Consider the following 26,275-nt stretch of genomic DNA (forward strand, 5'->3'; position numbering starts at 1 on the left):
CACTGATGACACTGCTATCGTGGGCTGCATCAAGAATGGGCTGGAGGAGGAGTATAGGGACCTAATCAATGACTTTGTTAAATGGTGCGACTCAAACCACCTACACCTGAACACCAGCAAAACCAAAGAGCTGGTGGTGGATTTTAGGAGGCCCAGACACCTCATAGACCCAGTGATCATCAAAGGTGACTGTGTGCAGATGGTGCAGACCTATAAATATCTGGGAGTGTAGCTGGATGATAAATTAGACTGGACTGCCAATACTGATGCGCTGTGCAAGAAAGGACAGAGCCGGTTATACTACCTTAGAAGGCTGGCGTCCTTCAACATCTGCAATAAGATGCTGCAGATGTTCTATCAAACAGTTGTGGCGAGCGCCCTCTTCTACGCAGTGGTGTGCTGGGGAGGCAGCATTAAGAGGAAAGACGCCTCACGTCTGGACAAACTGGTGAGGAAGGCAAGCTCTATTGTTGGCATGGAGCTGGACAGTTTAACATCTGTGGCAGAGCGAAGGGCGCTCAGCAGGCTCCTATCAATTATGGAGAATCCACTGCATCCACTTAATAGTATCATCTCCAGACAGAAGAGCAGCTTCAGTGACAGACTGCTGTCACTGTCCTGCTCCACAGACAGATTGAGGAGATCGTTCCTCCCCCAAACTATGCGACTCTTTAATTCCATCCAGGGGGGTAAACGTTAACATTTAACATTATACATAGTTATTGTCTGTTTTTCACCTGCATTATTATCAATCTTTAATTTAATATTATTTATTGTATCAGTATGCTGCTGCTGAAGAATGTGAATTTCCCATTGGGATTAATAAAGTATCTATCTATCTATCTATCTAGTATATATGTTTGTGACACAATTTTATTCAGAAATGCAAGGAATTAATTTAATTCAATTAAAATGCATAATTCCTTACATGATAATAAATAACTCATATAATCTGAAAATTTCTCCAAGTATAACCATTAGCTTACATAAACAACTTTTATATAATGTGTCATTTTCTTTCCATAGTTAGATGGTTATAAATTTCACTTTAACCAATCTATGCATTTTACTTAATTCTTTTCTAGGCACCCCACGATTTTATTTTTAGTCACATATGACCAACAAAATCTTAGTACAGAAAAAAAAAACTTTTTAGTGCATTTTTAAATAAAATCGTGTCACGTAAATATTTTAATGTGTCTTTTGTTACTTGGAACTATTATCAAGATAAGCAGATGAACAAAGCGAAACAGACGGTGTGTTGCAGAAAATCTGCATTTTAATTAACAGTTGTCAGACTATTACAATTTTTAAAACCCAGCGTTTCATTTTAAGTAAAACTATTTAAAACAAAATCCTTGCATTTATATCATTCCGTGGTTTCACATATAGATGACAATGACCCTAGCAAACATGGTGGTTAGCGCGTGCGCACAAACGACCGTCCGGATGATCGCGCTTGCGCACAAATACATTTCTGCGCGACTGCGTCATCGTCGGCATTTAAAGCTTTCCTGGCGTTTGTTGAACGACTTTACGCATGTAAAATGTACAAGCGCTTAAGAGTTATATTGTAAAATTACATGTTGCTGTTTTATCGGCAACTGTAAATTTCTTCGCAGAAATACAGTAAATTATTTCCGGTTAAGAAAGGCGCTGATTATGTGTGGATTTGTGTGCCGATTAACGCGAGGCCTACACGTCGTCTTGTGTCGGACTGGCATGTTGAGTAAAGCCGGAGTTCTGAGGATTTTTTCTCAGACTGAGCTCGGCTCCTTCGCCCTAACGAGTCGGTTTTCATGGAATGTTATCGCGAACACGTCTACTTTTCCGAGGGGCTTTTCTCACACCGTCGCCTTGAATACAGCCGTTCTGCTTAGGGCACGGAGAATGACAGAGAAGCCGCCTGCGAAGCACTGCTGCAGTGCTGGCGTTGGCACGGGAGAGAGCTGTGCCTCATCACCTCATGTTAAGAGGGTGGCAATAGAGGGCAACATCGGTAAATATTGTTCTGCCATGTAAAACAATCGTTTACACCGGTGGTCCCCGATGGTTGCAGGTTTTTCTTCCAACCAGTTTCACAATCCAATCAGTTAGTCCTTTTAACTTTAGTTGATCTCCTTATTTAATTAGCCGGTCTTTATTCCAAATTATTAAAAAATTCACAGTAGTGTCAGATTAACATAATAGTATCAATATTTATTTTTTGCCATCCCTTTAAATGCTTAACTTACATGTTTGATATGGACTTTTCTCATTTAATTGTATCCTAATATATAATGGCAGTTAGCAAGGTGTGGAGTATACACGGCCACAAACAGCAGTAAATGACGAAAGGCTGAGGTCAGTCGTAAGTAATGGGTGACAGTATTGGAACACCCGGCAAGTGAAATCATCCTGATGTTGATGATATAAATCCTGTTAAAAACACTGAGCTATGCCAGAGCATTATATATTAATGTGTCTCCTAAATACCAATTAAAGTTTAGCAAACCTAGTTTTGTCATTTTTGGATTAGCACTCTTAACACAGTTCAGTTTAAAGATTAACTGTTTTTTGAAAAAACCTGCAGCCACAGGGAGCCCCAAGGACTAAACGTGAGTGGTTTACACAATTGCTGACCACAGCATTAAATAATTAGTAGTGTTTATTGACTATACCTTTGTTGAATTGAATCTATGTATAACGTTAACTTTATTTCTTGTCCTTGTAACTTCTTAGAGAGTTTAAAGATGTTGACTTGTTTTCATCAGTATTGATCCGTATGACTGCCCTCACCGTAGGTGTATTTCACCTTCTTTTCTATGTTGTCAAGCTAGGTTTAATCGCCTCCTGGCCTTCTTGTGTTCTTAGTTGTTTCAATGTGAAAAACTCAAATCACAAGAGAAGAGAGCATCTCCAGCTAACACCTCCCTCCAAACGTCTCACTGTTAAGTACAAAAATTTGCATTCATAGTATCTGGTTTAAAACTGAAATACAAGAGTTCATTTCGTTGTGCCAGTCTGAATGTCTTATTATGATATGCACAATTCAGGTAAAATAAGAACACAGCTTGCTGAGAAATTCCTTGTTCATAAATATGTCAAAATGAGTTCGAACGTGTACGGATGGCGTAACATTGTGGTGTTTTTGGCGACTAAGGTAACTTATGAAAGTTGGATAGTTACTAGTTAGTTACTACATCAAGGAGTCAGTTATTACATTTTGTTTAGTAAATATTTTTGTAACAATAAGTCTTTTAAAAAAACATTAAATAGCTGCTTTTTAATTGCACCTTTCAAAGTCCTGTAGATTCCAATTCAGATGATGTGAAAATGGCATTGATTGATATGCTGTTAATAGTAAAAAACAAAACAAAATGGATCTCAAAAAGTTAAAAATACTAATAATCATCCCACAAGTATTTAGTGCTGTAAATACAATCCCCTCTTTCTCAACCTTAGTCAATATACCATACTCCTCAGTTACACACTAAATGCCAACTCATACTGTATCACCAATAAAATAGCATTACCAGAAGAAAATAACTATAAAAAGAAAATGAACAGTACTAGCATACAGTTGTGGCCAAATGTTCTGAGAATGACCCAAGTGTTGGTTTTCACAAAGTCTGCTGCTTCAGTGTTTTTAGATATTTTTGTCAGATGTTTCTGTGGTATACTGAAGTATAATTACAAGCATTTCGTAAGTTTCAAAGGCATTTTTGAAAGACCATTACATTATGTTTATGCAAAGACTTGATATTTGCAGCATTGGCCTTTCTTTATCAAGACCTCTGCAATTCGTCTTGGCATGCAGTCCATCAACTTCTGGGCCACATCCTGACTGATGGCAGCCCATTCTTGCATAATCAATGCTCGGAGTTTGTCAGAATTTGTGGGTTTTTGTTTGTCCACCCGCCTCTTGATGATTAACCACAAGTTCTCAATGGGATTAAGGTCTGGAGAGTTTCCTGGCCATGGACCCAAAATTTCGATTTGTTCCCCGTGCCACTTAATCGTCACTTTTGCCTTATGGCACGTTGCTCCATCCTGCTGGAAAAGGCATTGTTCATCCCCAAACTGTTCTTAGATGGTTGGGAGAAGTTGCTCTCTGAAGATGTTTTGGTACCATGGCTGTGTTCTTTGGCAAAATTGTGAGTGAGCCCACTCCCTTGGCTGAGAAGGAACCCCACACATGAATGGTCTCAGGCTGCTTTAATGTTGGCCTGACACAGGACTAATGGCAGCGCTCACCTTTTCTTCTCCGGACAATCTTTTTTCCGGATGCCCCAAACAATTAAGGGGATTCATCAGAGAAAATGACTTTAAACCAGTTCTCAGCAGTCCAATCCCTGTACCTTTTGCAGAATATCAGTCTGCCCCTGTTGTTTTTCTTAGAGAGACGTGGCTTCTTTTGTGCCCTTCTTGACAGCAGGCCATCCTCCAAAAGTCTTCGCCTCACTGTGCGTGCAGATGCTGTCACACCTGCCTGCTGCCATTCCCGAGCAAGCTCTGCACTGGTGGTGCTCTGGTCCCACAGCTGAATCAACTTTAGGAGATGGTCCTGGCGCTTGCTGGACTTTCTTGGGCGCCCGGAAGCCGCCTTCACAACAAATGAACCTCTCTATTCTAATTCAGTCACCATGACAGGGTGATTTCTAGCCTTGTCCTCATCGACACTCTCACCTGTGTTAACGAGAGGACCACTGAAATGATGTCAGCAGGTCCTTTTATTTTGGGGCTGAAATGCTGTAGAAATGGGTTTTTTTGGGGATTAAGTTCAAAGAGGGACTTTACCAATAATTGCAAATCATCTGATCACTCTTCATGACATTCTGCAGTAATGCCAACATAAAAACTGAGGCAGCAAACTGTGAAAATTAACATTTGTGTCATTCTCAAAATGTATGGCCTTGACTATACAATCACTATCACTATCTTTCTCAGAGAAGAAGAGCATCTAAAATAAGTACCCCAACTAGCTATTAAAGTTACTTAAAACCCAGTCATTTTTAAAACTGTCTAAATAATTAGGAACTTGGAAAGGGCCCGATTAATTGTAAAATGGGAATGACAAAGGTTGACATTTATCTTAAACATTATAATTTCAGTTGCAAAATACACAAAAGCAAAGCGGGCTCTTAAAGCTGTAGCCTCAACTCTTTGCCAAAGGCTGGAGTTCTGCACCATTCATACAAACTGCCTCTTTGTGTACTGAAGAAACCTTTTAACACATTGTAGTTTCTAAAAGTGGGGCCTATGTCAAGTGCATTCCATCTTTAGATCACATACGGGAGCTGCAACTTCATGTGTGATCAATTCATTTAAAAACTTTTTAACCAAAGGTTGATAATGTCTGTTCTTTACAATAGTAATGTGTTTATACTGCAAGGTAAATGCTGTTAGTTCAGTCCATGCTTTCTTTCCTGTTCAGTTCATTTCCAGATATGTGACTTGTGTGTGTGTGCATCTGTATGAGTGGCTCGAGTGTGCACTTCCACTAAAGTTTTAACAAACTTGTAATGGGGATCTTAGTAGCTGTCATACAAGTAAAAGAGGAATATATGTACGCTGAAGTAACTGCGCTCAATGTAAATTAAAAGCAGTAAACTAATTAGTTACTGAAGTTGCACAAACCGTTTCCCTGTTTAAACACAGACAAGTTCACAAATTCTCCAATGCTTTTCGATGGGAGATTTTTAAATTTCAAAACTTTGTACAACTCGATTTTGTTTCAAGAAATAGCAACAAAAAGTTAAGTGTGTTGATACATTTCCTTGAAGAATAAGTTTGCTTAGTTTCAACAAAATCGATTGACTTGGGAGCAGTTATTTCATGCGAGTGGATGGACAGACAGACAGAAAGACTAGCGATTGAAGTAGGTTGCTCACGCATTATATGAGAAAACACCCAAAATGACACATACATTAATCTGCATTCTCAATGCAATTTCACAAAGTACAGCTTTGCTGAAGAAATCCATCCATCCGTTATCCAACCCGCTACGTCCTAACTACAGGGTCATGGGGGTCTGCTGGTGCCAGTCCCAGCCAACACAGGGCGCAAGGCAGGAAACAAACCCTGGGCAGGGTGCCAGCCCACCGCAGGGCACACACACACACATACCAAGCACACACTAGGGACAGTTTAGAATCGCCAATGCACCTAACCTGCATGTCTTTGGACAGTGGGAGGAAACTCACGCAGACACGGGGAGAACATGCAAACTCCACGCAGGGAGGACCCGGGAAGTGAACCCAGGTCTCCTAACTGCGAGGCAGCTGAAGAAATCCACAGTTTAAAAAAAAAAAACAAGTGATATTTCTTTTAAAGTAATTGTAGCTGCATTTTTCCAAAATTACCAAAGTTCAACAGCTCTAACATAAAAAATGGGATTCAATAAAAGACTGACGCGCTGAAATGATTCCACAGACAAAATATCTTTGTTATTAAAAGTATTAGTTAAAATTCAAAACAGTTCACACAAAAAAGAAAAAATTAAAATAGCAAAGAATTAAAAATGTTCTTGTTTAAGAGAAGTTCTGTTCAAAGCTTAAGTCTTGTTACATTTCTAATCGTTACTTCTAAACATTTCTGAACCATTTCAAAACGGTCAGCAAACGGCAGGCCTATCCCATTTCTATGTTGAAAATGGGTCTTTTAAGGACCTGTTCTAAAGAACAACTACTGACTCCATTATCACACTGTATCTTAGTTAGAGCAGGAAAGTTCTCTCTCTTATGAACTTACAGGGGGTAAAAGGCTAAACCATTGTCTATGGCTATGACTAAGCTAACACTAACTTAAAGCTTTAACTTTCTAAGATTGGCTCTTACAGTAATCTAGCATAGAGCTGTTCATGATGGTGTTCTGCAGATGTTTGTGTCCCATTTCAGGACCACTCCACCTCCACTGTATGACTGGCGTTGTACCACAGAGATCTCCACAACCGTAATGGACATGATTCTTGGCAAAGTTTAAAAGTCAATGAATGAAACGTACATGTCCATCTGTTTGTGTTTTGGTTTTGTTTTGTTTTTTTTCTCCTAAACTGTTTTGCAGATTTAGTGTGGTAATTTTCCAGTGTCTACCCCAGGAACACAGTGCAAGGTGAGATCCAGTGCAGGACAGGGTGGTTGGCTGTATAATTATGCCAAAGAAGGAGACGTAAAGGGCTCATGATGTGTGAGGCATTACCAAGACAACTGTTGACAGTCTATCTTGGTGACACTTGGAATGTTTAATTTTATATGTACAGTAGTAGTCTTGATCTGGCACTTCAATAAAATAAGCACTCCTTTGATAAAAAGTGTATGATTGACAATAGTATAAGTGGTGTCTCTGTGTGTGTGGACTGGTACTCCATTATAGGTTGGTTCCATAAGCTAACTTGCTGAGATGGGACCTGGCTTCCATGAGACCATGAACTGGATTATACAGGGTTAAAAATGAATGGCTCAATCTGAAATAAAATCCTTTACAGACCTTCTTTAATTCAAATCAGGGTTATAGGTAACTGGCAGGAGGCATTTCTGAATGTGCCGCCTCACATGTTCAAAATAAAACCTTTTGTACATTTTCCAGGTTTATGAGTCACTAATTGAGTGAAGATGACTTGAGCCATTTCTTTAAATATGAAACACAGAAGACAAACCGCATGACTCCAGCAGGATGCCTGAGTGTTTCAGGTCGCATTCATAAACTTGTGCCCACTGTGTCAGACCAAGTATGTTATATTAACTAGATTAAATTGGGCAGTCTTAAACTTGCAAAGGTGTGTTAAAATGTTATGACCATTGTAAAAGACAACAAAGAAAACAGAAGGTGCACTAACCCACTGTGCTACACTTGTTATTGTTTCTATCTAACCAGGAGACATGAAGTGTTGAAATGAAAAACCCTGTTATGGTGGATGGCACATGGGCATGAGTAGTATGCAGAGCTAAATTGAGGTCACAGGCCTTCTGTGTTCATGACTTTTGGGCATTGGAGAGAATCAGCAGACGTGTTACAGGTCTGGCCTGTCTACCTTAATTTGTTCCATGCAGTCCCCGCTGAATAGTCACATTCTTAACACCTGACACTATATGTCCTGTGAACAGCTACCCACAAGTCAAATTCATGTCTACTGTTGTGTACAGGACACACAATAAGATTCTTACTTGCATGTGTCACACAGATTAGTGACAGTAATATAATACAAATAATAACGAGCTCTACACCACCAGACAGTATATAGAAAAAGCACACATCAGCTATGTCGATGTAGATTAAGATGTTAAATTTGACCAGCCACATGATAATGACCCTGTAAACAAACGGCCTCATAATATGATGGAATTTTTCAAATATCACCAGACGTTCAACTTTAGGGTCAGATGCAGAACACGGTCTTCTGTATCACTGTACCTGAATTTTTTATTCAGTAGTTTTCTGTACTTGACTATTTTAATTTTAAAGTCATGGAAAGCTCGAGTTTATCTCTGCAGTCTCGGTTGCCAAGCCTTCACTAGACCTCCGCACACAGTCACTCTGGGCCAATTAGAGTCACACATTAACTGAGTATTAGGAATGTGAAGCAGGCCAAAATGGTCACAAGAGAGCGACTAAAACCGTGATTCGGAGGATCCAAGAGCTGTAAAGCTAGAACATTTTATGGTTGTTAAATAATTTATTCTTATCTGCCTAAAAATTAGTTGCTTCCAAATCTCTTGTTCAGGCGTATTCAAATGAAAAGTTAAACCATGACGAGTTAAAATATATATTAGTGTTATATATTAATATTGTTCTATAAATTTAGCCAAATTAATTTTGCAAGTCAATGAATGAAATGGTAATATTCAGGTATCTTAGGAGATTTATTTCTTTACCGCATTTTGGCGAGATGATCTTGTACTCAAGTATCAGGCACTTCCCAGGCCCCTTTCCTAAATAGTATTAGCCAGAGAATATGAGGGGGTGAAAAGAAGATTTTGTCTAATAAATTGTGACTGTTCTCCCAATTTCTGATTTCTTGCAGCTGTAGGGAAGTCGACTTTTGCCAGGATTCTGCAGGCGGAGAATAAACATTGGGAGATTACTCCTGAGCCCCTGAGCGAGTGGCAAAACATACAAACAACTGGTGAGCCAAGCAAAGTAAGCAAGTATACATTTCTTATGTTATACCAGGACCTTTCCCCAGTGATAAGTATTCCCAAATGCTTTAAAGTTAGTTGTGGTCAGGATATATGAGCTTCACAGGACAGTGAAATTTGGGAGTTTGGACATGACCACACTGACTGCTTTTAAAAATAAATAAGTGTTTCTTACCCAGCTCTGACACAGACTACATCACACAACACAGAGAGTTCTCTGCACTTTCTTGACAGAATAGACAATAGTAGTAATATTGTCATGTGTACATAATACAGTAAAATTGTTACTTGCATGTCTAACCAATATTACACAGGTTGCCACTATCGGTGCTATTATTAACTTAATTTTATACCCTAGAGAATTTTTAAACTCTGAATTAGTCTTCATGCTGCTTTCTTTGCACAAGTCAAATTGTTATGTGTATTATTGTACAAAGAAATAAATACTCGCATATCTCCTTAGAACAGCTGATGATAATACAAAACAAAATAAACAAATGAATTAACTAATTAAAAAATAGACTAAAGAGTCTCCATTTTCTAAGCTTGTCACAGTAAGACGTGCCCTTTATAGTGCCACGATGTCTCTTTGTAGCCTTCTGACCAGCATATGTTACTCCAGAATAGGCCTGACTATGACCACCAGCACCAGCTGCAGGAGGCTTGAAGCTTGTGTGAAGAACATAAGAACAGCAACAACAAAGACAGAGCCCATCGATCTGTAGTCACCTTTCAAACATTAGTGTGAAGTTCACCCTTAAAACGTCTTCTGTTTGTGCCCATGTTGAAGAACTCATTTTAAAGTGCTTTCAGTCACTCTCTTTATTTATTTAGTTCTGAACATTTGTCTGATCTTTAGTTGGTTAAACCGTAAATATTTAACTCATTTAGATTTTTTTTCATAACTTGCAGTTTTATTTGCTAGTCTAGCCTTTCTCTGTGGCTGTTATTACATTATTAGATTAGATAAACTTTATTAATTCCATGGTGAAATTCAGATGCATACAGCAGCAGAAACATAAAAAGCAAGGATACAGACTCATAGGACAAATAATTCAGCTAAACTATCAATCAATTTAATAAATAAAGACTAATGTATATTATGCAGAAAATGCATTTCAAAATGAACTTGAGGAGTACATCGGGAGGAAGAGTTGAACATCTTTATTTTATTTTTTTTGTAATTTAAAGATACAACCCTAGAAGGACATTTTACATCTTAAAAGATAACTTCCCTTAGGGGTATTTAATGATAAATCAGACTTGTTGAAATTTATAGCGGGTCTCAAATCAAAAAAGTCCCACTACAAAGAAAAGACAGCCTCACTGTCAGAAGCCAAGTCAGTCACCTGAACCATGCGAGTTTTCCTTTGGCACATTAGTGTAAGATGGATATGGTTGATTTCTACACTCTGCACACAGTTCAGACATAAGTTTCCAACATTGGAAGCCAGTGTCAGTGTGGACTAAATCTACTGCGTGACTTTGACATCATCTTTAGTAAAGGCACATACAAAATGGAACTCATGTGAGCTGTGAATTTTTAAAGCTGAACCTGATGACATTTGGGAAAAAATGCAATAGAAATAAACAAGAGACAGGCTTAAGCTGATTCCACCTGATTCCTGGTACAAGTAGAAAAGTGGCATTCGAGCCAGAAGTGTGATCCTAGTTCAGCGGTTCTCAAACTGTGGAGTGCGCCTAAATAACAAAAAAGGGGGCGCGAATGTTACCATATGTGGGGTAATTTCACTATTCGTTGGAAAATTTTAAACTTGTAGCGGTGTGTCGGCAGCAAAAAATATAGGAATAAATTTTATTAGGGTTTCAAAAAAACTTTAGGGGGGCGCGATTAAAACTGTTATGAAAACTCGGGTCGCAAATACTTAAAGGTTGAGAAACGCTGTCCTAGTTAATGTTGATCAACAAAAAATCAATTTGAGTCCTTTCTTCCGCTTCATTGTCTTAACCCACATACAGCCAGAAATAACAGTTTGTGTTAGTAGAAGAATCCCAAGCTGTTGTACGTGTCTGTATTTTCGTTTCGTAAAGATTTAATTTTCATCTGTATGTTTCCCTTTTACTTTCTAGAAATCTCAACAGAATGTCAGCAATTTACTTCAGATGATGTACCAGGATTCCTCACGCTGGTCTTACACATTCCAGACCTATTCCTGCATGAGTCGCATCAAAGCCCAACTCAAGCCTGTGTCAAGTAGACTTCTAAATTTAGTACAGCCAGTGCAGATCTTTGAGAGATCAGTCTACAGCGACAGGTAACATATTAGACGTTATGAGTAGAGATTTTTATTAACTATGTGGAAAATGGTGTCCACAGCCTTCTTTTCAGTAATTCAGTCTGTAAGGAGTGAATCTTTATTTTATCCAGAACAGGTCATGGTCATACAACAAGTCAGCAGTAAAACCTGCACTCTTGCAAATTCTAGGCGATGTACTGTTTCAACGAAAGAGCATGGCTGAATGTGTCTTGAAATTCTCCATATATAAATGTTTTAGTAGAGTAGTTTCAAAGAACAAGGAGGAGCACTGCTATTATTTTTGTACTAAGCACTTAACATTTTCTTTTATGGCTAAAAAGTTTTAGCAGTGAGGTTTACCATCTGCTACTTACAGTAAATGTGTGAAAGATTTCCAAGTACAAGGGGAGTTCTAAAAGGCCGTTTGCTTTAAAAGAAATAAAAATGATAACCCCAAAGTTTGTTTTCCTCAGAAACCTTACCCATTTTGTACTTCTCAACATAATTGCCACTGATCTCAATGCACTTTTGCAATCTGTAGATCAGTTTTTCAAAACACTCATTTTTCAGCGTAGCCACTTCTTCATTCACTGCCTTGATCGTGTCTTCTCAATCCTTGTAGCATTTTCCACACATGTTTGGTTTGATTTTGGGCAAGGGTCCAATTTTTGGACAAGGGACCAGGTCAGGCATGTAGGGCAGGGGCATCGAAAAGGTTGATCCCAGAGGCACAAATGGCTTGATGCACAGACGCTTTGTTGTGGTGAAGATTTTGGAAAACTTTAACCAAACCAGGCAACACTGAGTTGGTGCTTGGTTTCCAAGATGAGCTCAGCCTCCAGCTTCTTCAAGCTTTCTGCTGCTGATAAGCTGGCATGAAAATGTTGTAGAGCATCAGCACTTTTTTTTCTTTTTTTGCAACAGAGAAATTCATTTGCACGTGTGAATTACGTTCACTACTACCTTCATTTGTTTTCTCCATAACAGCCTACAAAACATTCAGCTTTTTGTGATTAGGTGAATAAGATTCCCTGAAAAAATCAACCATAGAGAACAAATTCAAAAATCCATGTGAACAGACTTTTGGAACTCCCCTTGTACAGGGTGCAGCACAAAAAAAACCAAACCATTTCTGACTCCAACATCGACGTACGTTTCTTAGCCAGTACACAAAACGAAAGATGTGCACTACAAAAATCCAGTTGCAGTTGTTTGAAGGAGCCACGTGCAATAAAATACACATTTTTCCTTGTTGTTGTCCTTCAGTTCTTGGACACAAGTCATTCTGTACGGCTTCGTTTGTAGTGAGTGCAACACATGTTGACAAGACCTGCGTGAAACATTAACTTGTTGTGCCAATTTACGTGTCGATTTCTTAGGGCTTCTGGCCATCCGTTCCTGAATATCTGCTACGACCGCAGATGTACGAATGGACGGGGCCTGATTCTTTTTACAGTTTGCTTCTGACGGCAGAGGGCACCCCCCTATAAAATAGCTCGACGGTTTTTCGTGCGCCACCCTGCTTAACCTAAAAGGAATCAAATGGTCAATCATTTACTTTTTCAGGTGAGGTAACAAACACACAATGCAAGAAAAGAAAAAAAAAAAAAAGAGGAAACCCTCATTGTTTGCTTGTATATTATCCCAGCCCTGCTATAATGTAAGTCTTTGTGCTTGGACAGTTATCACTAAACTCTAATTTCCAAAGCTGTCTCATCTCCAGTGCATTAAGATGCCTGCCTTAATATTTTCTACCAGGACATAACTTGAGATCCCAATCACACCGTACGTGCTTCATCCTATCCTTAAAATCCTCAAAGGAGAAGATAAATTGTAACCCTCACCCTAACAATCATGTAAGCTCTTGTCCATGTGGATTGGATTAAGTGAATATATTTTATGTTACACTTCCTTATTGCATAGGGTGTGGAAGGGAAAACCAAAGTATTTGTTTAACAAATAGTCATGGATTTCCATTGCATCATCATGATTTTCTTTGTGCTGTTGTTGGTGAGGGGCGGCACGGTGGCGTGGTGGGTAGCGCTGCTGCCTCGCAGTTAGGAGAACCACAGTTAGGAGTTTGCATGTTCTCCCTGTGTCTTTGTGGGTTTCCTCCGGGTGCTCCGGTTTCCTCCCACAGTCCAAAGACATGCAGGTTAGGTGCATTGCCGATTGTAAATTGTTCCTAGTGTGTACTGGGGGTGTGTGTGTGTGCCCTGCGGTGGGCTGGTGCCCTGCCCGGGGTTTGTTTCCTGCCTTGCACCCTGTGCTGGCTGGTATTGGCTCCAGCAGACTCCTGTGACCCTGTAGTTAGGATATAGCGAGTGAGGAAAATGGATAGATGGATGTTGTTGGTGAATGTTACAGTGGCAACACATTGAGTGATGCTGGCCAGACCTTCTTATCCTCATCAACTTCCTTCACTCCTTCATTGTGAATGCCCATATTTGAGAGGTATAATCCATCTAGTGTATCTTGGGTGTTCTCTTTGGTCTTCCTCCAGTTGGTATTGCCTTGTACACCTCCCTAGTCAGGTGCTTGGGTCCTCCTAGCTACATGCCCAAACCACCTCAGCTAGCTCGTCTTGACCTGAGGATGCAGCAGTACAACTTTGAGGTCCTCGTGTATTGCTGAGCTCCTAACCCTGACATAGAGAATGAGCCCCGATACCATTTAATGATGAGTGGGAGGCTGGTACAGTGCCTTGAGACTAGCAGACTGATGTGGTTGTCTCCATTTTTAGAAAGAGAGAAAGATTGTGTGTGTTACATTTACAAGAGATCATAATTCTCCTTCTTAAGATATCAATGAATGAAAAAGTGTTAACATTTTAAATGTTGCTTTATTATTGTGTTCTTTATATATTTTTATGACTTAAAAAAGACATAATCACATTTTATTTTAAATTTATTGCAGACATTAAAAATTCTAAAGGATTCACAAACATTGTAGCACATCTGTACATTATAATAATAACCTTATTTATTTTGCTCCTCATATTTTAAGGTCAAATGGCATCAATTGAATAATCAAGCTGTGCCATAATTGCCAGAAGACACAACAGCCTGTCTGATTGAGATTCGCCCATCCTGTGCTAAAACACGGTGTTGTATTAGTTGATTATGCAAAACTAACTTGTCCTTCAGGATTATGCTTACTCAGGATGACAATCTGATTTATTTGGATTTTTAAAACCATCTGCGATGAACTTGTTCTCCATGGGAGTTTGGGCTCTAGGTTATACTGCTCCTCAGCTCTGAAACTCCTTCCCTCATTCATTCATTCATAATATCATGCTTAATAGTTCTTACTATATGTTAAAGTTTACACTTTCTTGAGTGTCTATAAATGCACAATTAAATTAATATATCATTCGTAACATGGAGTGCAGGATGTCTCCGCAGTTAGCACTGTTGCCTCACAGCTCTAAGGACATAGCTTCTTTTCCCAGGCAAGTCACTCTCTGCATGGTCTCCCCTCACTCCCATGGGCTTCTTTGAGTACACAAGCAAAACTCGCACTTTTCATATTTTTTGTATTTATAGGCCTGCTAATACTCATGCACACTTCAATTGGGAAAACATTAATAGCTTTGTATAAACAGTATCCCAAATTGCCCAGGATGGCTCAATGTTTTCTAGATTTAGTATATAATGTTGGAAAATGGATGGAAACAAATTGTAAATCCACTAACAAAGTCACTAGGTCATTGTATCATTTGAGCATTTTGACTGTTACATTTAAACAAGTTTCATTTTTATTGTATAATCGCGTCTATTCAATTTATGGACATTTATGATGACTAACCTTTTTTTTTTTTTTTGTAATTTATAGGTATGTGTTTGCACTGAACATGTTTAACATGGGCTCCATTAACGACACAGAGTGGGCCATTTATCAGGACTGGCATACCTTTTTGGTTCAGGAATTTGGGAAAAGGCTTGAACTGGAAGGCATTATCTACCTACGAGCTCAGCCCCAGGTATGGCTTCCTTATTATCAAATTTATTAAATTATGGTGGACAAATGCAGGCTCAAACTCCGATTAAATCTGCAGACATTTAACAAACAACATGTGTTTTCTCTGGAGTTTCTCCCACAGTTGAAAGACATGATGGTTAGGCTGAGTTCTTTTATTTTTTCCAGTATTAGTGCTGATGTGTGCCTCTGTGTGCATTGGGTTGCATCGTCATCACTTTCATTTTGCTTTTGATGGTGATGGTTGTAACATGGTGGGTGACCAGGCCACTTGTGGAAGTAGGTTGAAGGTCAGGTGCAATGCCATTTGGGTGACCGGTAAGTGTGGGGCAAATCAAGGCATATTTGACCCTGCCTTGCATCAGACATTAATTGCATGCTGCTTGATTAGTCTCTGGTACCAAAAGACCCTGTGATGGAATTAATTGGCTTGAAACATATATATGCAGTTTACTTTTATAAATCCACAATCCCACCTGGTTGCCATCCTAAACAGCCATATACAATACAGTGGAACCTTGGATTGCGAGCATAATTTGTTCCGGAAACAGGCTTGTAATCAAAAGCACTCGTATATCAAAGCGAATTTCCCCATAAGAAATAATGGAAACTCAGATGATTTGTTCCACAACCCAAAACTATTCATATAAAAATGATTAATACAAAATATAAAGTAAAAATACATAAAACAAATTAACCTGCACTTTATCTTTGAAAAGAATCATGGCTGGTGTGAGGGAGACGAGAGAGAGGAGGGTTATTGTGTAGGACGGTTTCTAAACTCTTTTGGGATTCCACCCAATGGGACGAAATGCAGAAGAATGTCCCGAAGCAAGTGCAGGCTCCCAGCGCTGTAGCAGTTCACTGTAAAAGCGAATCCGAAAAGATCGCGGACATACTATAAGCACCCGCTGTCGATGGGTGATACAAGGAACATTATAAATGCGCAGGGCACAGTACTTGGCCACGACCCTGCCTGACTGCTGTGTCTGTGTATAGGAGAGCAGCAGATTCTGCTACAATAAATAACCGTGCTGTTGCTGTTTCAAGCTGAATAAAGTAGGTGTTGCTAAAGTACTGAGACTTAGCTTCATGTTTTGGGGTACATGACAGGGACTCACATGTTACAACACACACACACACAGTCACAATGCTGTAGTAAACAGTATACGCTCATACGGATGTTGACTATGTGAGTGAGGCACGCCGACTGAGACCGAGAATAGGAGACGATTAGCCACAATCCTGCAGAGAGAGAGAGAGAAGAACCATCGGCTCAGTTATGATCACGTGACGCTCGGCAGACAAAGCGTATACGTACTACTCGTATTGCAATACCTCGTTCGTTTATCATGTTAAAATTTATTACAAATTTTAGCTCGTCTTGCAAAACACTCGCAGACCAGGTTACTTGCAATCCAAGGTTTTACTGTACAATACAATTTATTTTAGTATAGCCCAAAATCACACACAAAGCCTTTTGACAGCCCCTCACCCTTGACTCTCTAAAAAGACAAGGAAACTCGCCCAAAAAAAACCCTTGTAGGGAAAAAAAAATGAAAGAAACCTTGGGAAAGGCAGTTCAAAGAGAGACCCCTTTCCAGGTAGGTTGGGCATGCAGTGGGTGTCAAAAAAAAAGGGGGGTAAATACAATACACAAAATACAAGTACTCCTCAGTACAATATTATAGTGCAATAGAAATATTACAAGTACAGAGCAGGATTCAACAGTAGATGAAATCACACAATTTGATTTGGATTTGTTCAGAGTCCTTGGACACCTTGGCCATCAAGCTGCCCCCCCCCCCCCCCCCCCCCCCATATTGGCCATTCCACAGCTGAGTCAGCGCTGGGTCCACCAATCCGAAGAAAGGACCCCCTCTACCCAACGATTATGGATTGTGGTCCCGATATGTGAAACATGTACATATGCAATCATGATGCTGCAGAGCTTGGCTTGTATAGCAGCCTCCCACCAGGCACATGGAGGGGTCCAATGCTGTGCTCCACAACAGAGCAAGCAAGAGCATTCATGGCATTGTAGCACTTCTTCTCTGTATTTTGGCATTCGGAGAAAGGCTAATAGGTGTCAGTATTTGAGCACATGATTGTTATTCCAATGAATAGTATAGGCCATCATCATCTGAATCATATGTTGACCCAGGCCACTGGGCCACAGTGTTTGTCTGTTTCATCTTGGCATCATAGATTACATGTGCATTAATGGAATGAAACTGCTTACAGTTAATAAAAGCAAATTCATTCTCAATAGGTGCTTTTATTGTTATGTGAGTGCAGTAAGTTGCTCTGATTATGTTAGGAAAAACAGACACGGCTGCAAATTGCATTTTTATGTTGGCAAAAATATGTTATGTTTTATGTATGGATATCCACATTATTCAAAAGCAATATAGTGCCATGTTGGGTGATTAATGGCTTCCAGCACAGCAGGCATGATGGAGTGCAGCATGGCAGAGATATTCTTGACTTGTGGTCCAGTTCCCTCAGAAATGACAACAGTTAACCAATATAAACTGACCGACATAAAAACCAGGTTCAGTACAAATATGCAGAACTAACCCTCTTAGAAGGGAATTATAATAGGATTTGTATGTCATATTCATCACTTTTAAGGTTTAATTTGTTTGTCAAGTCAATACACATTATAATAACTGCTGATAACGGTGATGTGAATTATTTACATGCATATGTCTTCATTTAGCTGGTTTGGCTAAATTTCCCTATTTGATCACGGGTGTTGTCATTTCCCAAATTATTCAAATGCCTATGGATTTTTCAGAGCTGTCCCACCCAGGTTTCTTTAATAAATCCCAAATTTTGCAATGGAAAGTTTTGTTACACACATTTCGGGTGTACACAAGTTATAGAAAGTTGACCCCTGGGTGTTACACAAGTCCATTGCAGACACAGAAGAACTAGCTGAGAAAAATCAACCCTGCATTCAGCATTTGGCGTAGCTGCAGAGGTGCTACTGGAGAATTGTCCAGCAGGTGGAGACACAAGCCTGAACTGAAATGTTTTAAGACAATTTCTCCTCACACTGGAAATTTCCTTAACATTTTACTGTGATTTTACTGTAATTTTAAAACTATTTAGATACAAATCAATACTGTAACCACTTCCAGATAAATAAGGTTGCAAATAATAAGGGAAACAAATCTTTGCACACTTACTGTTTGGTTTGGTTTTTAAGTTTTTTGGCAGGGGTTTGCTACAAATACAGTATGCTATATAACCATTGAAACTCTTTAGCTATGTTTTTTTTATTTTTGTCATTTGTTTGGTTAATGAAGTATTTAAATATCTTTAATTGCCATATTCGGATTTAAATGATCTCTGGGCTTAGTGTTTGCTCTTTGCTGTTGATTTCTCTCTTTCATTGAAACTAGATTGGTGTGATGTATTTCAGGTGTGCAAGGAGAGGCTGAGCCGTCGAGCCCGACCAGAAGAGAAGGGCATTACGCTTGAATACCTGGAGACTTTACACACCCAGCATGAGAACTGGCTGGTTCACAAAAGTACCCAGTAAGTGGTCTTTGCTAAGTGCAGGAGACTGGGGTTGTATCCAGGGCCAGAATTTATTTATATACAGGTTTTACATATCAGTATTGTTTTGATTGGAAAGGCAGTATATGTTATAGATAAATGAGCATTGAATCCAAGGGGATATTGCAGTGTTAAAGCAGCTGACACACCCACAAATTCCCAGAATACACCCAAGATAAGCAGTAAGATGTATACATACATTCTTAAAACTTTATAATACAGTTCAGGATTCCTGGGATAGGTAATAAAAGGCCATTTTTTAAGTGAGCTAAAAAACAACTGTTTCTAAAACCCTGTGTTTTAGATGCATTTGGCTGAAGATTACATCATTCATTACATGCAGAGATCAAGCAGAATCATGACTCCTTTTTCAGCCTGGTCAGTGTCTTTGTGGAGTCTGCACGCCTTCTTTGTGTCTTTCGAGAGTATTTGTTTGGACACTCTGGTTTATCGCCCACACCCCAAAGGTTTGTGCATTAGGTTGATTGGTAATTGTAAATTGGTCCAGCATGATGAGCATGGGTGTGCCATGCTATGGATTGTTGCCCCAAAGGGCAGGGTCTCCCTGCGATCCTAAACATTGGACACAGTGAGTTTGATAAGTCTTTTAATTGTTACAACATCTGTAATGAAAAACCTGTCCCATCCAGGATGGGTTCCTACTTGGAGCCAAATTGAGTTGAATTTAGTTAGTATGCTATTATTGTGCAGCTAACAAAAGACATTGCCGTCACCAAGAAGATGATTACATCTACTTATTTTAAGTTATTTTCAAGAAAGGTATTACTTTAGGATAACGTGTATAATTATTTATTGACTAAACAGTCAACTGATGTAAAAAGCAGCTCCCACAGTAAAGACCAGGAATGAAAAACTGCTAAACAGAATTCTGCAATTGGTGTTTATGTGTTCAATCATTTAGGTTGAAAATTTTGTTGTCTCAGCCACACCTGATGTAGTATTTCCTCTTTAAAGTTCTTGTCAGTTAAGAATCTGCCTTAAAGCCATGTCACATTATCTAACTTTTCTGGCTATTTTCAGTCGTAGACTTCATTTACATAATCTTACCGGTTGGAGGTATTTGCGACACACTCTTGTGACTAACAGTTGCATTGTTCGACATACCCATTAACTCACTCCAACTAGGCAACTCATCTTGAAAAAATTAAACAGGTTTGAATTTGTCTTAAGTCGTAAGGGCGAGCATGTGTGTATGTGAGCTGAGAATCTGTGAATACTTGTCCAGAAATACAGCGCATGTAATGGAAACATGGGTGTTTTGGACCACACAAACAAAGAGAGGCTCGTCTGTCTGATGTCTCTTGTTTTATGTATCCTGACAAAGTGGAAACAAGGGAAAAAAGAGGCAAAATTGAGGCTGAAGTCATTGTACCTACAAACTCATCATTCAGCACTGGCTCCGTTAGGCAGCACATTGTTAGCTGTCAGAAAAACAGGCAAGCATGTGCTTCTTTGGAAGTGTGAAACTGTGCTGTAAAGTCATCAAACTATTGCATAATTTGACATGCCCAGGCTTCTAGTAATGTAATCTGACATGCTGTGCCAACAAGATCAGCTACAACAGTCGTCAGGGTTGACATCTCTTCTGACTAGAAGTTGTACAAAGAGACACTGAGTTTTCCTGTAGACTGTAGGTTAAGGACTAGGCTTCAGATGACATACTGGCAGGTTCCCCAGTAATGTACCACCTCAATTTATCTTTGGACAAAGTCCTAAAACCACCTGTCCTCAACCAGATCAGACAAGCAATTAAAAAACTGGTAAGGTGTACCAGCGTACATTATGTGGAATGCAGCTTGGGAGAGGTCATTTATTTTCACTTCACAACATACTTGTGAGGCCTCATCTGGAATGTTGCACCAAGTTTTGATATGCATATTAATAAAATGACTTCAGAAGCTTCTGAGAAAACCTACTGGACAGATCCGTAGGAAGTGAGTTGAAGAAGTTCAGTCTCAAATGGAGAATAGAAATCAATTACAGTAATCCCTCGCTATATCGCACTTCGCCTTTCGCGGCTTCACTCCATTGCGGATTTTATATGTAAGCATATTTATATATATATATCGCAGATTTTTCGCTGCTTCGCGGGTTTCTGCGGACAATGGGTCTTTTAATTTCTGGTACATGCTTCCTCAGTTGGTTTGCCCAGTTGATTTCATACAAGGGACGCTATTGGCAGATGGCTGAGAAGCTACCCAACTTACTTTTGTTTCTCTCTCTCTCTCTGTCTTACGCTGACTTTCTCTGATCCTGACGTAGGGGGATTGAGCAGGGGGGCTGTTCGCACACCTAGACAATACGGACGCTCGTCTAAAAATGCTGAAAGAGTTGCTACCTTCTGTGTGCAGCTGCTTCGTGAAGTGACATGCATACTTAAAAGCTCGAAGGGCACGTATTGATTTTCGATTGTTTGTTTTTCTCTGTTTCTCTCTCTCTTTCTTTGCTCCTGACGGAGGGGGTGTGAGCTGCCGCCTTCAACAGCTTTGTACCGGCGGTGCTTCGCATACTTAAAAGGCAAACAGCACTATTGATTTGTTTGGTTTTCTCTCACTTTCTGACATTCAGTGCTCCTGACGCGCACTCCTTTGAAGAGGAAGATATGTTTGCATTCTTTTAATTGTGAGACAGAACTGTCATCTCTGTCTTGTCATGGAGCACAGTTTAAACTTTTGAAAAAGAGACAAATGTTTGTTTGCAGTGTTTGAATAACGTTCCTGTCTCTCTACAACCTCCTGTGTTTCTGTGCAAATCTGTGACCCAAGCATGACAATATAAAAATAACCATATAAACATATGGTTTCTACTTCGCGGATTTTTTTATTTCGCGGGTGGCTCTGGAACGCAATCCCCTCGATGGAGGAGGGATTACTGTATAGAATATAGAAGAGTAATCAGGGTGAGTGTTGGCTGCTAGTTTACAGTTTATTCCTTAATAAGAATAGTGTGGCACAAAGATGGCAGCTGGATAAATGTAATTTTTACAAAAATGGCAAGAGATTTGTTTCAAACAGAGAGCTCTACATGCATAAAATTAATTTCAAGGTGGTGCCATTGAAAGAAATGACTTGAGAACTTCATATATCAACTCAGCGGTATTTTGGGTACATTAGATGAATAGGAAATAGTGAGTTGCCGGTGCCAAGTCCCGTTTTTCTTGAGAAGTGGTCACTGTCGTCTGCACAATCCGTTAAAAATGAGCAACTATAGGATATTCCCAAGAGCTGTGAGAGTGTTGTGCTAAAAACATCAATGGAGTAGAACTGAAACAGTACCAGACGTGGTATTCATCCAGTAGACTGTTTGCAACTTTTAGGAACAGTAAAATGTGGTATAAATCTTTAGTTGTCTGCTCTATTTTTGTCCTCAGTTTCTTACTCATACAGTGGGGGAAATAATTATTTGATCCCCTGCTGAATTTGTAAGTTTACTCATCCCATCCATTCATCCATTTTCCAACCCACTGAATCCGAACACAGGGTCACGGGGGTCTGCTGGAGCCAATCTCAGCCAACACAGGGCACAAGGCAGGAACCAATCCCGGGCAGGGTGCCAACCCACCGCAGAAGTTTACTCATTTACAAAGAAATTAACATTCTCTAATTTTTGTGGTAGTTTCATTTTAATGGAGAGAGACAGAATATCAACCAAAAATCCAGAAAAAACACATTACATAAAAGTTATAAATTGATTTGCATGTCATTGAGAGAAATAAGGATTTGATCCCACTACAATACAGCTAGAATTCTGGCTCCCATGTGGCACACTGATTACAATCCAATCAATCAATCAATTACAGATACTCCAAATCTCAACTCGTTATGTGTATAAAGCACACCTGTCTACAGAGTCAATTTTTTCCATTCCAACCTCTACACCACCATGGGCAAGACCAAAGAGCTGTCAAAGGACTCCAGGGACAAGATTGTAGACCTGCACAAGACCAGAATGGGCTACAAGACCATCAGCAAGAAGCTCGGTGAAAGGTGACAACTGTTGGTGAGATTATTCGTAAATGTAAGAAATATAAAATGACCATCAATCGTCCTCAGTCTGGTGCTCCATGTAAGATCTTGCCTCATGGGGTGAGGATGGTCATAAGAAAGGTGAGGGATCAGCCCAAAATTACACGGGAGGAACATGTTAATGATCTGAAGGCAGTTGGAACCACAGTCACCAAGAACACCACTGGTAACACACTACAGCGTAATGGATTGAAATCTTGCAGTACTCATAAGGTCCCCCTGCTCAAGAAGGCCTGGATGTTCACTGACAAATGTAAGACGTGTTTTTTTTTTTTTTGGCCTGACTGGTCAGTCATCTACAGTTATGACAAAATCAGTTGTTTTATCTTTCACATTAATTAAAAAATAATTTTTGAGTCATAGTTCCACTTTGGCCAAATAATCATAAGGCCCTGTTTGTGATGTTGAATTAATACGAAAGCTCAGGGCAGACTAACCTGATGATGTCATGGGCACAGTGCAGTTTTGCAGTGATATGCACCGTGTATGGCAGCTACAAAAAAAATATCAAACCTCAGAATTATATTGCTTGTTGGGTTTTTGACGATAATGGAGTGTTTCTGTACAACGGCAATTTTACTAAAGCAGCCAAAATGCAGACAATGTAGACCAGCAATTTGTTTAGACTTTAAAAAGAAGCTTATAAAGAAGAGTTCTGTCTCCCATTGAATATTGTGACGTGTCCATAATGTGGGGCTACTTTGCTGCTTCGGGTATTGGGGGTCTTGAACATGTTAAGAGAATCGTGATATTGGAGGGTTTGTAGGGCATTTAGAACAAAACGTGCTACCCAGTTTCAGAAAGCTAAGCATAGGTTGAAAGTTTTGGGACCTCCAGAAAGACAACAACCCAGAACACAAAGTCCAAAAGCGCAAAAAACAGTGAAAAGGGCCAAACTGGATTGTGTTAAACTGGCCAGTGAGTCCTGATCTCAATCTGATTAAAATTCTTCTGAAAGAGTTGAAATCTGCTATTGGTAAAATGAATCCTCCAAACATTCAAAAGCTACAACAAATTTTAGCTTTACTGTGGAAGAAGATGCCAGCAGAAAGGTGCTGGGGGCTTCTTGGTGGTTGAAGAGACATCTGGATGCTGTCATCCTAGGTAAGGTTTGTGCAGCCACATATTAATGAAGGATACCTTTAATACTGTACGGGTCTTATTTTAATTTCTTTTTGTGGATAAAAATCACTACATGAAAGCTGAGTAGCCCTTTTTTGTTGTGTGTGGTCCTGCCTCCTGTTAGTTCCAGGTGAAAGTGGCCAAACAGACCTGTTGACTTTTGATAGTTGCTAGTCTCCCCAGTGTTGTTGAGACACTTCAATAGAATGTCCTCTTAAAAAACCTGTGACCTACAGCTAAGAACAAATGCTAACGTTTAGTAACTAGAGAGCTGGGTTAACGCTAATTCAAGATGTAAACGCAGCCCATAAAGAGCATGCTGGGAGTTTTGTTTTTCCTGTCCTTTTTCGTTAGTATGAGTCGCATGAATAGAAGCCCCAAAGCCATGTCCTCACAGGTGGCGCAGTGGTAGTGCTACTGCTTTGCAGTAAGGAGACTGTGGAAGATTGTGGGTTCGCTTCCCGGTTCCTCCCTGTGTGGATAGCGCTTTGAGTATTGAGAAAAGCGCTATATAAATGTAATGAATTATTATTATTATTATTATGTGTTTTGTCTGAAACACTGTATAAAGCCTTTAGGAACACGGTGGCGTACATTTGATTGTAGCCCAGTATTTCCATTTAGCTCGTGTGTGCTCTCATATCGGCACAAATAGCTGCAGTGGCCTTCGCTTGATAGCCTTAGTTCTGTCTGTGCTGACCTTTCATTTACTCCTTTAATTTATTTTTTTCAGGGTGCACTTTGAACACCTCAGAAAAGTCCCTGTCCTTGTCCTTGATGTTGACGATGACATTCAAAACAATCGAGAATACAAAATGCAAATTATTACTCAGGTAAAAAAAAAATACTTGTCTTTAATCCACAAAAGTGCAGACTTTCTGCTTTCCCAGCACAGGTTGTGATCCAGTGCAAGAGTTTTGCTGGCATTCTATGTGAAAATGATCATTTCTGGTTATTTATTTCCCAGATGTCTCCACCTTTCTGCTTATTTGCTCATAGTTATTGTCCCAGTCTGAGCTGTTGCTGTTTTTTTTTTTTTTTTTTTATAATCCATTGAGATTTCTAATTTGTTTTTACTTTTTTAGGTGAAGAATTATGTTTCCTCTCTCTGGGCTTCATGATATAACATGTGTCTGTGCATGACAAGCTGGATACTTGACCACAGTTGCTGTGGACGTTAGTAGTTCTCATGTTGAGAAGGACAGAGGTGTTTTTTTTTTTTTGCTGCTTGGCTGGAGCAAATTGGGAATGCAGCCCACATAGGGACGTGTTTAAAAACGGGGGATTGTGCTGATGACCAAATCAGGTTTAGGTGGTCTGATTGTCTCTACTCACTTAATGTCCAATACAGCAGGATCAGACGCAAGTGTAACAGTGTCCCAGCGCCTTCCCCATGGTGTACTTTATTTTGGGGTGATACCCTACACTTTATGGTGATGTGCCATTACTGTCAGGTCTGGTCTTGCCTGTCCTCAGAAGAAGTTACTTTCAGATGCCATCTCTACCAGGGTGTGTGTGTTTTTTATTAATTTTTTGATGTCTACTCACTCCTTTCCTTTGCAAATAATTAACAACTTACATAGCACATGACATTTATAGCCTCCTGTTTATTGAATGAGAGAAAAAATATGATGGGACAGGATGGTCCACAGTGACAGCTTCTCCAAAGACAATTTTACCTAACGCATTTCACTTACTTGCTTAATTTATTTAACTTTACCTAGCATCATTCTGTTATGCTGTTTTGTGTAATTATTATTACCTCACTTATTTTAACTTCACCTGTTTGTTGTCTGGTACAAATCTTGTAATCGATATTTAACCCACTTCCTATTGTCCAAGTGACTTGACATTTTGCACACTTACTCACATGAATCAATAATCAGTTTCATTAATTGATCAATTAATTCATGTTAATCAAGAAATGAAATTTTCATTTGAAGAATAGTTCAAGATTTCACCAATAGATGGTGCTAGTAACAGACAGAAATATTAAAGGAAGTGGTAAAATATTGATTTCAAAATTATACTAAAACAAACCCAAGCCTAAAAAGTTGAAAATAATATATATAAAAAATACTTTTTAAAAACCACTTATATTAAGTTAAAAAGTGTACTAAAAAGTAAAAAATAAGTCTCTTATACATCACTCGTAAAATAAAAGGTGGGCGCTTTAGTGATGTATAAG

The 26,275-nt window shown here is 39.3% G+C and overlaps 1 protein-coding gene across 2 annotated transcripts; it reads left to right on the top strand.

Annotated features, from left to right (window-relative positions):
- Positions 1 to 1,463: 1,463 nt before the first annotated feature.
- LOC114649219 (deoxycytidine kinase 2-like) lies at positions 1,464 to 26,275 on the top strand. 2 transcript variants are annotated; one of them, XM_028798710.2, is made up of 7 exons: positions 1,465 to 1,999; positions 9,002 to 9,117; positions 11,208 to 11,392; positions 15,209 to 15,356; positions 18,783 to 18,898; positions 24,821 to 24,920; positions 25,173 to 26,275. In XM_028798710.2, the coding sequence occupies exons 1-7, from the start codon at positions 1,663 to 1,665 to the stop codon at positions 25,206 to 25,208; spliced, it is 1,038 nt and encodes a 345-aa protein (XP_028654543.1). In that variant the 5' UTR covers positions 1,465 to 1,662; the 3' UTR covers positions 25,209 to 26,275. The 2 variants fall into 2 exon arrangements, with proteins under 2 accessions (XP_051778736.1, XP_028654543.1); XM_051922776.1 differs by lacking the exon at positions 25,173 to 26,275 and having other exon boundaries at positions 1,464 to 1,999; positions 24,821 to 25,034.

The sequence above is a fragment of the Erpetoichthys calabaricus genome, chromosome 1, assembly GCF_900747795.2.
Source record: "Erpetoichthys calabaricus chromosome 1, fErpCal1.3, whole genome shotgun sequence".
Taxonomy (NCBI): Eukaryota; Metazoa; Chordata; class Cladistia; order Polypteriformes; family Polypteridae; genus Erpetoichthys; species Erpetoichthys calabaricus.

What these genes read in the sequence shown, in the direction of transcription:
- LOC114649219 (XM_051922776.1), top strand. Translation starts at nt 1,663, where the DNA reads ATGTGTGGATTTGTGTGCCGATTAACGCGAGGCCTACACGTCGTCTTG. An exon ending in AGATCAGTCTACAGCGACAG is followed by an intron (nt 11,393 to 15,208) that starts GTAACATATTAG and finishes TGTAATTTATAG; the next exon opens with GTATGTGTTTGCACTGAACA. An exon ending in CTGGTTCACAAAAGTACCCA is followed by an intron (nt 18,899 to 24,820) that starts GTAAGTGGTCTT and finishes TATTTTTTTCAG; the next exon opens with GGTGCACTTTGAACACCTCA.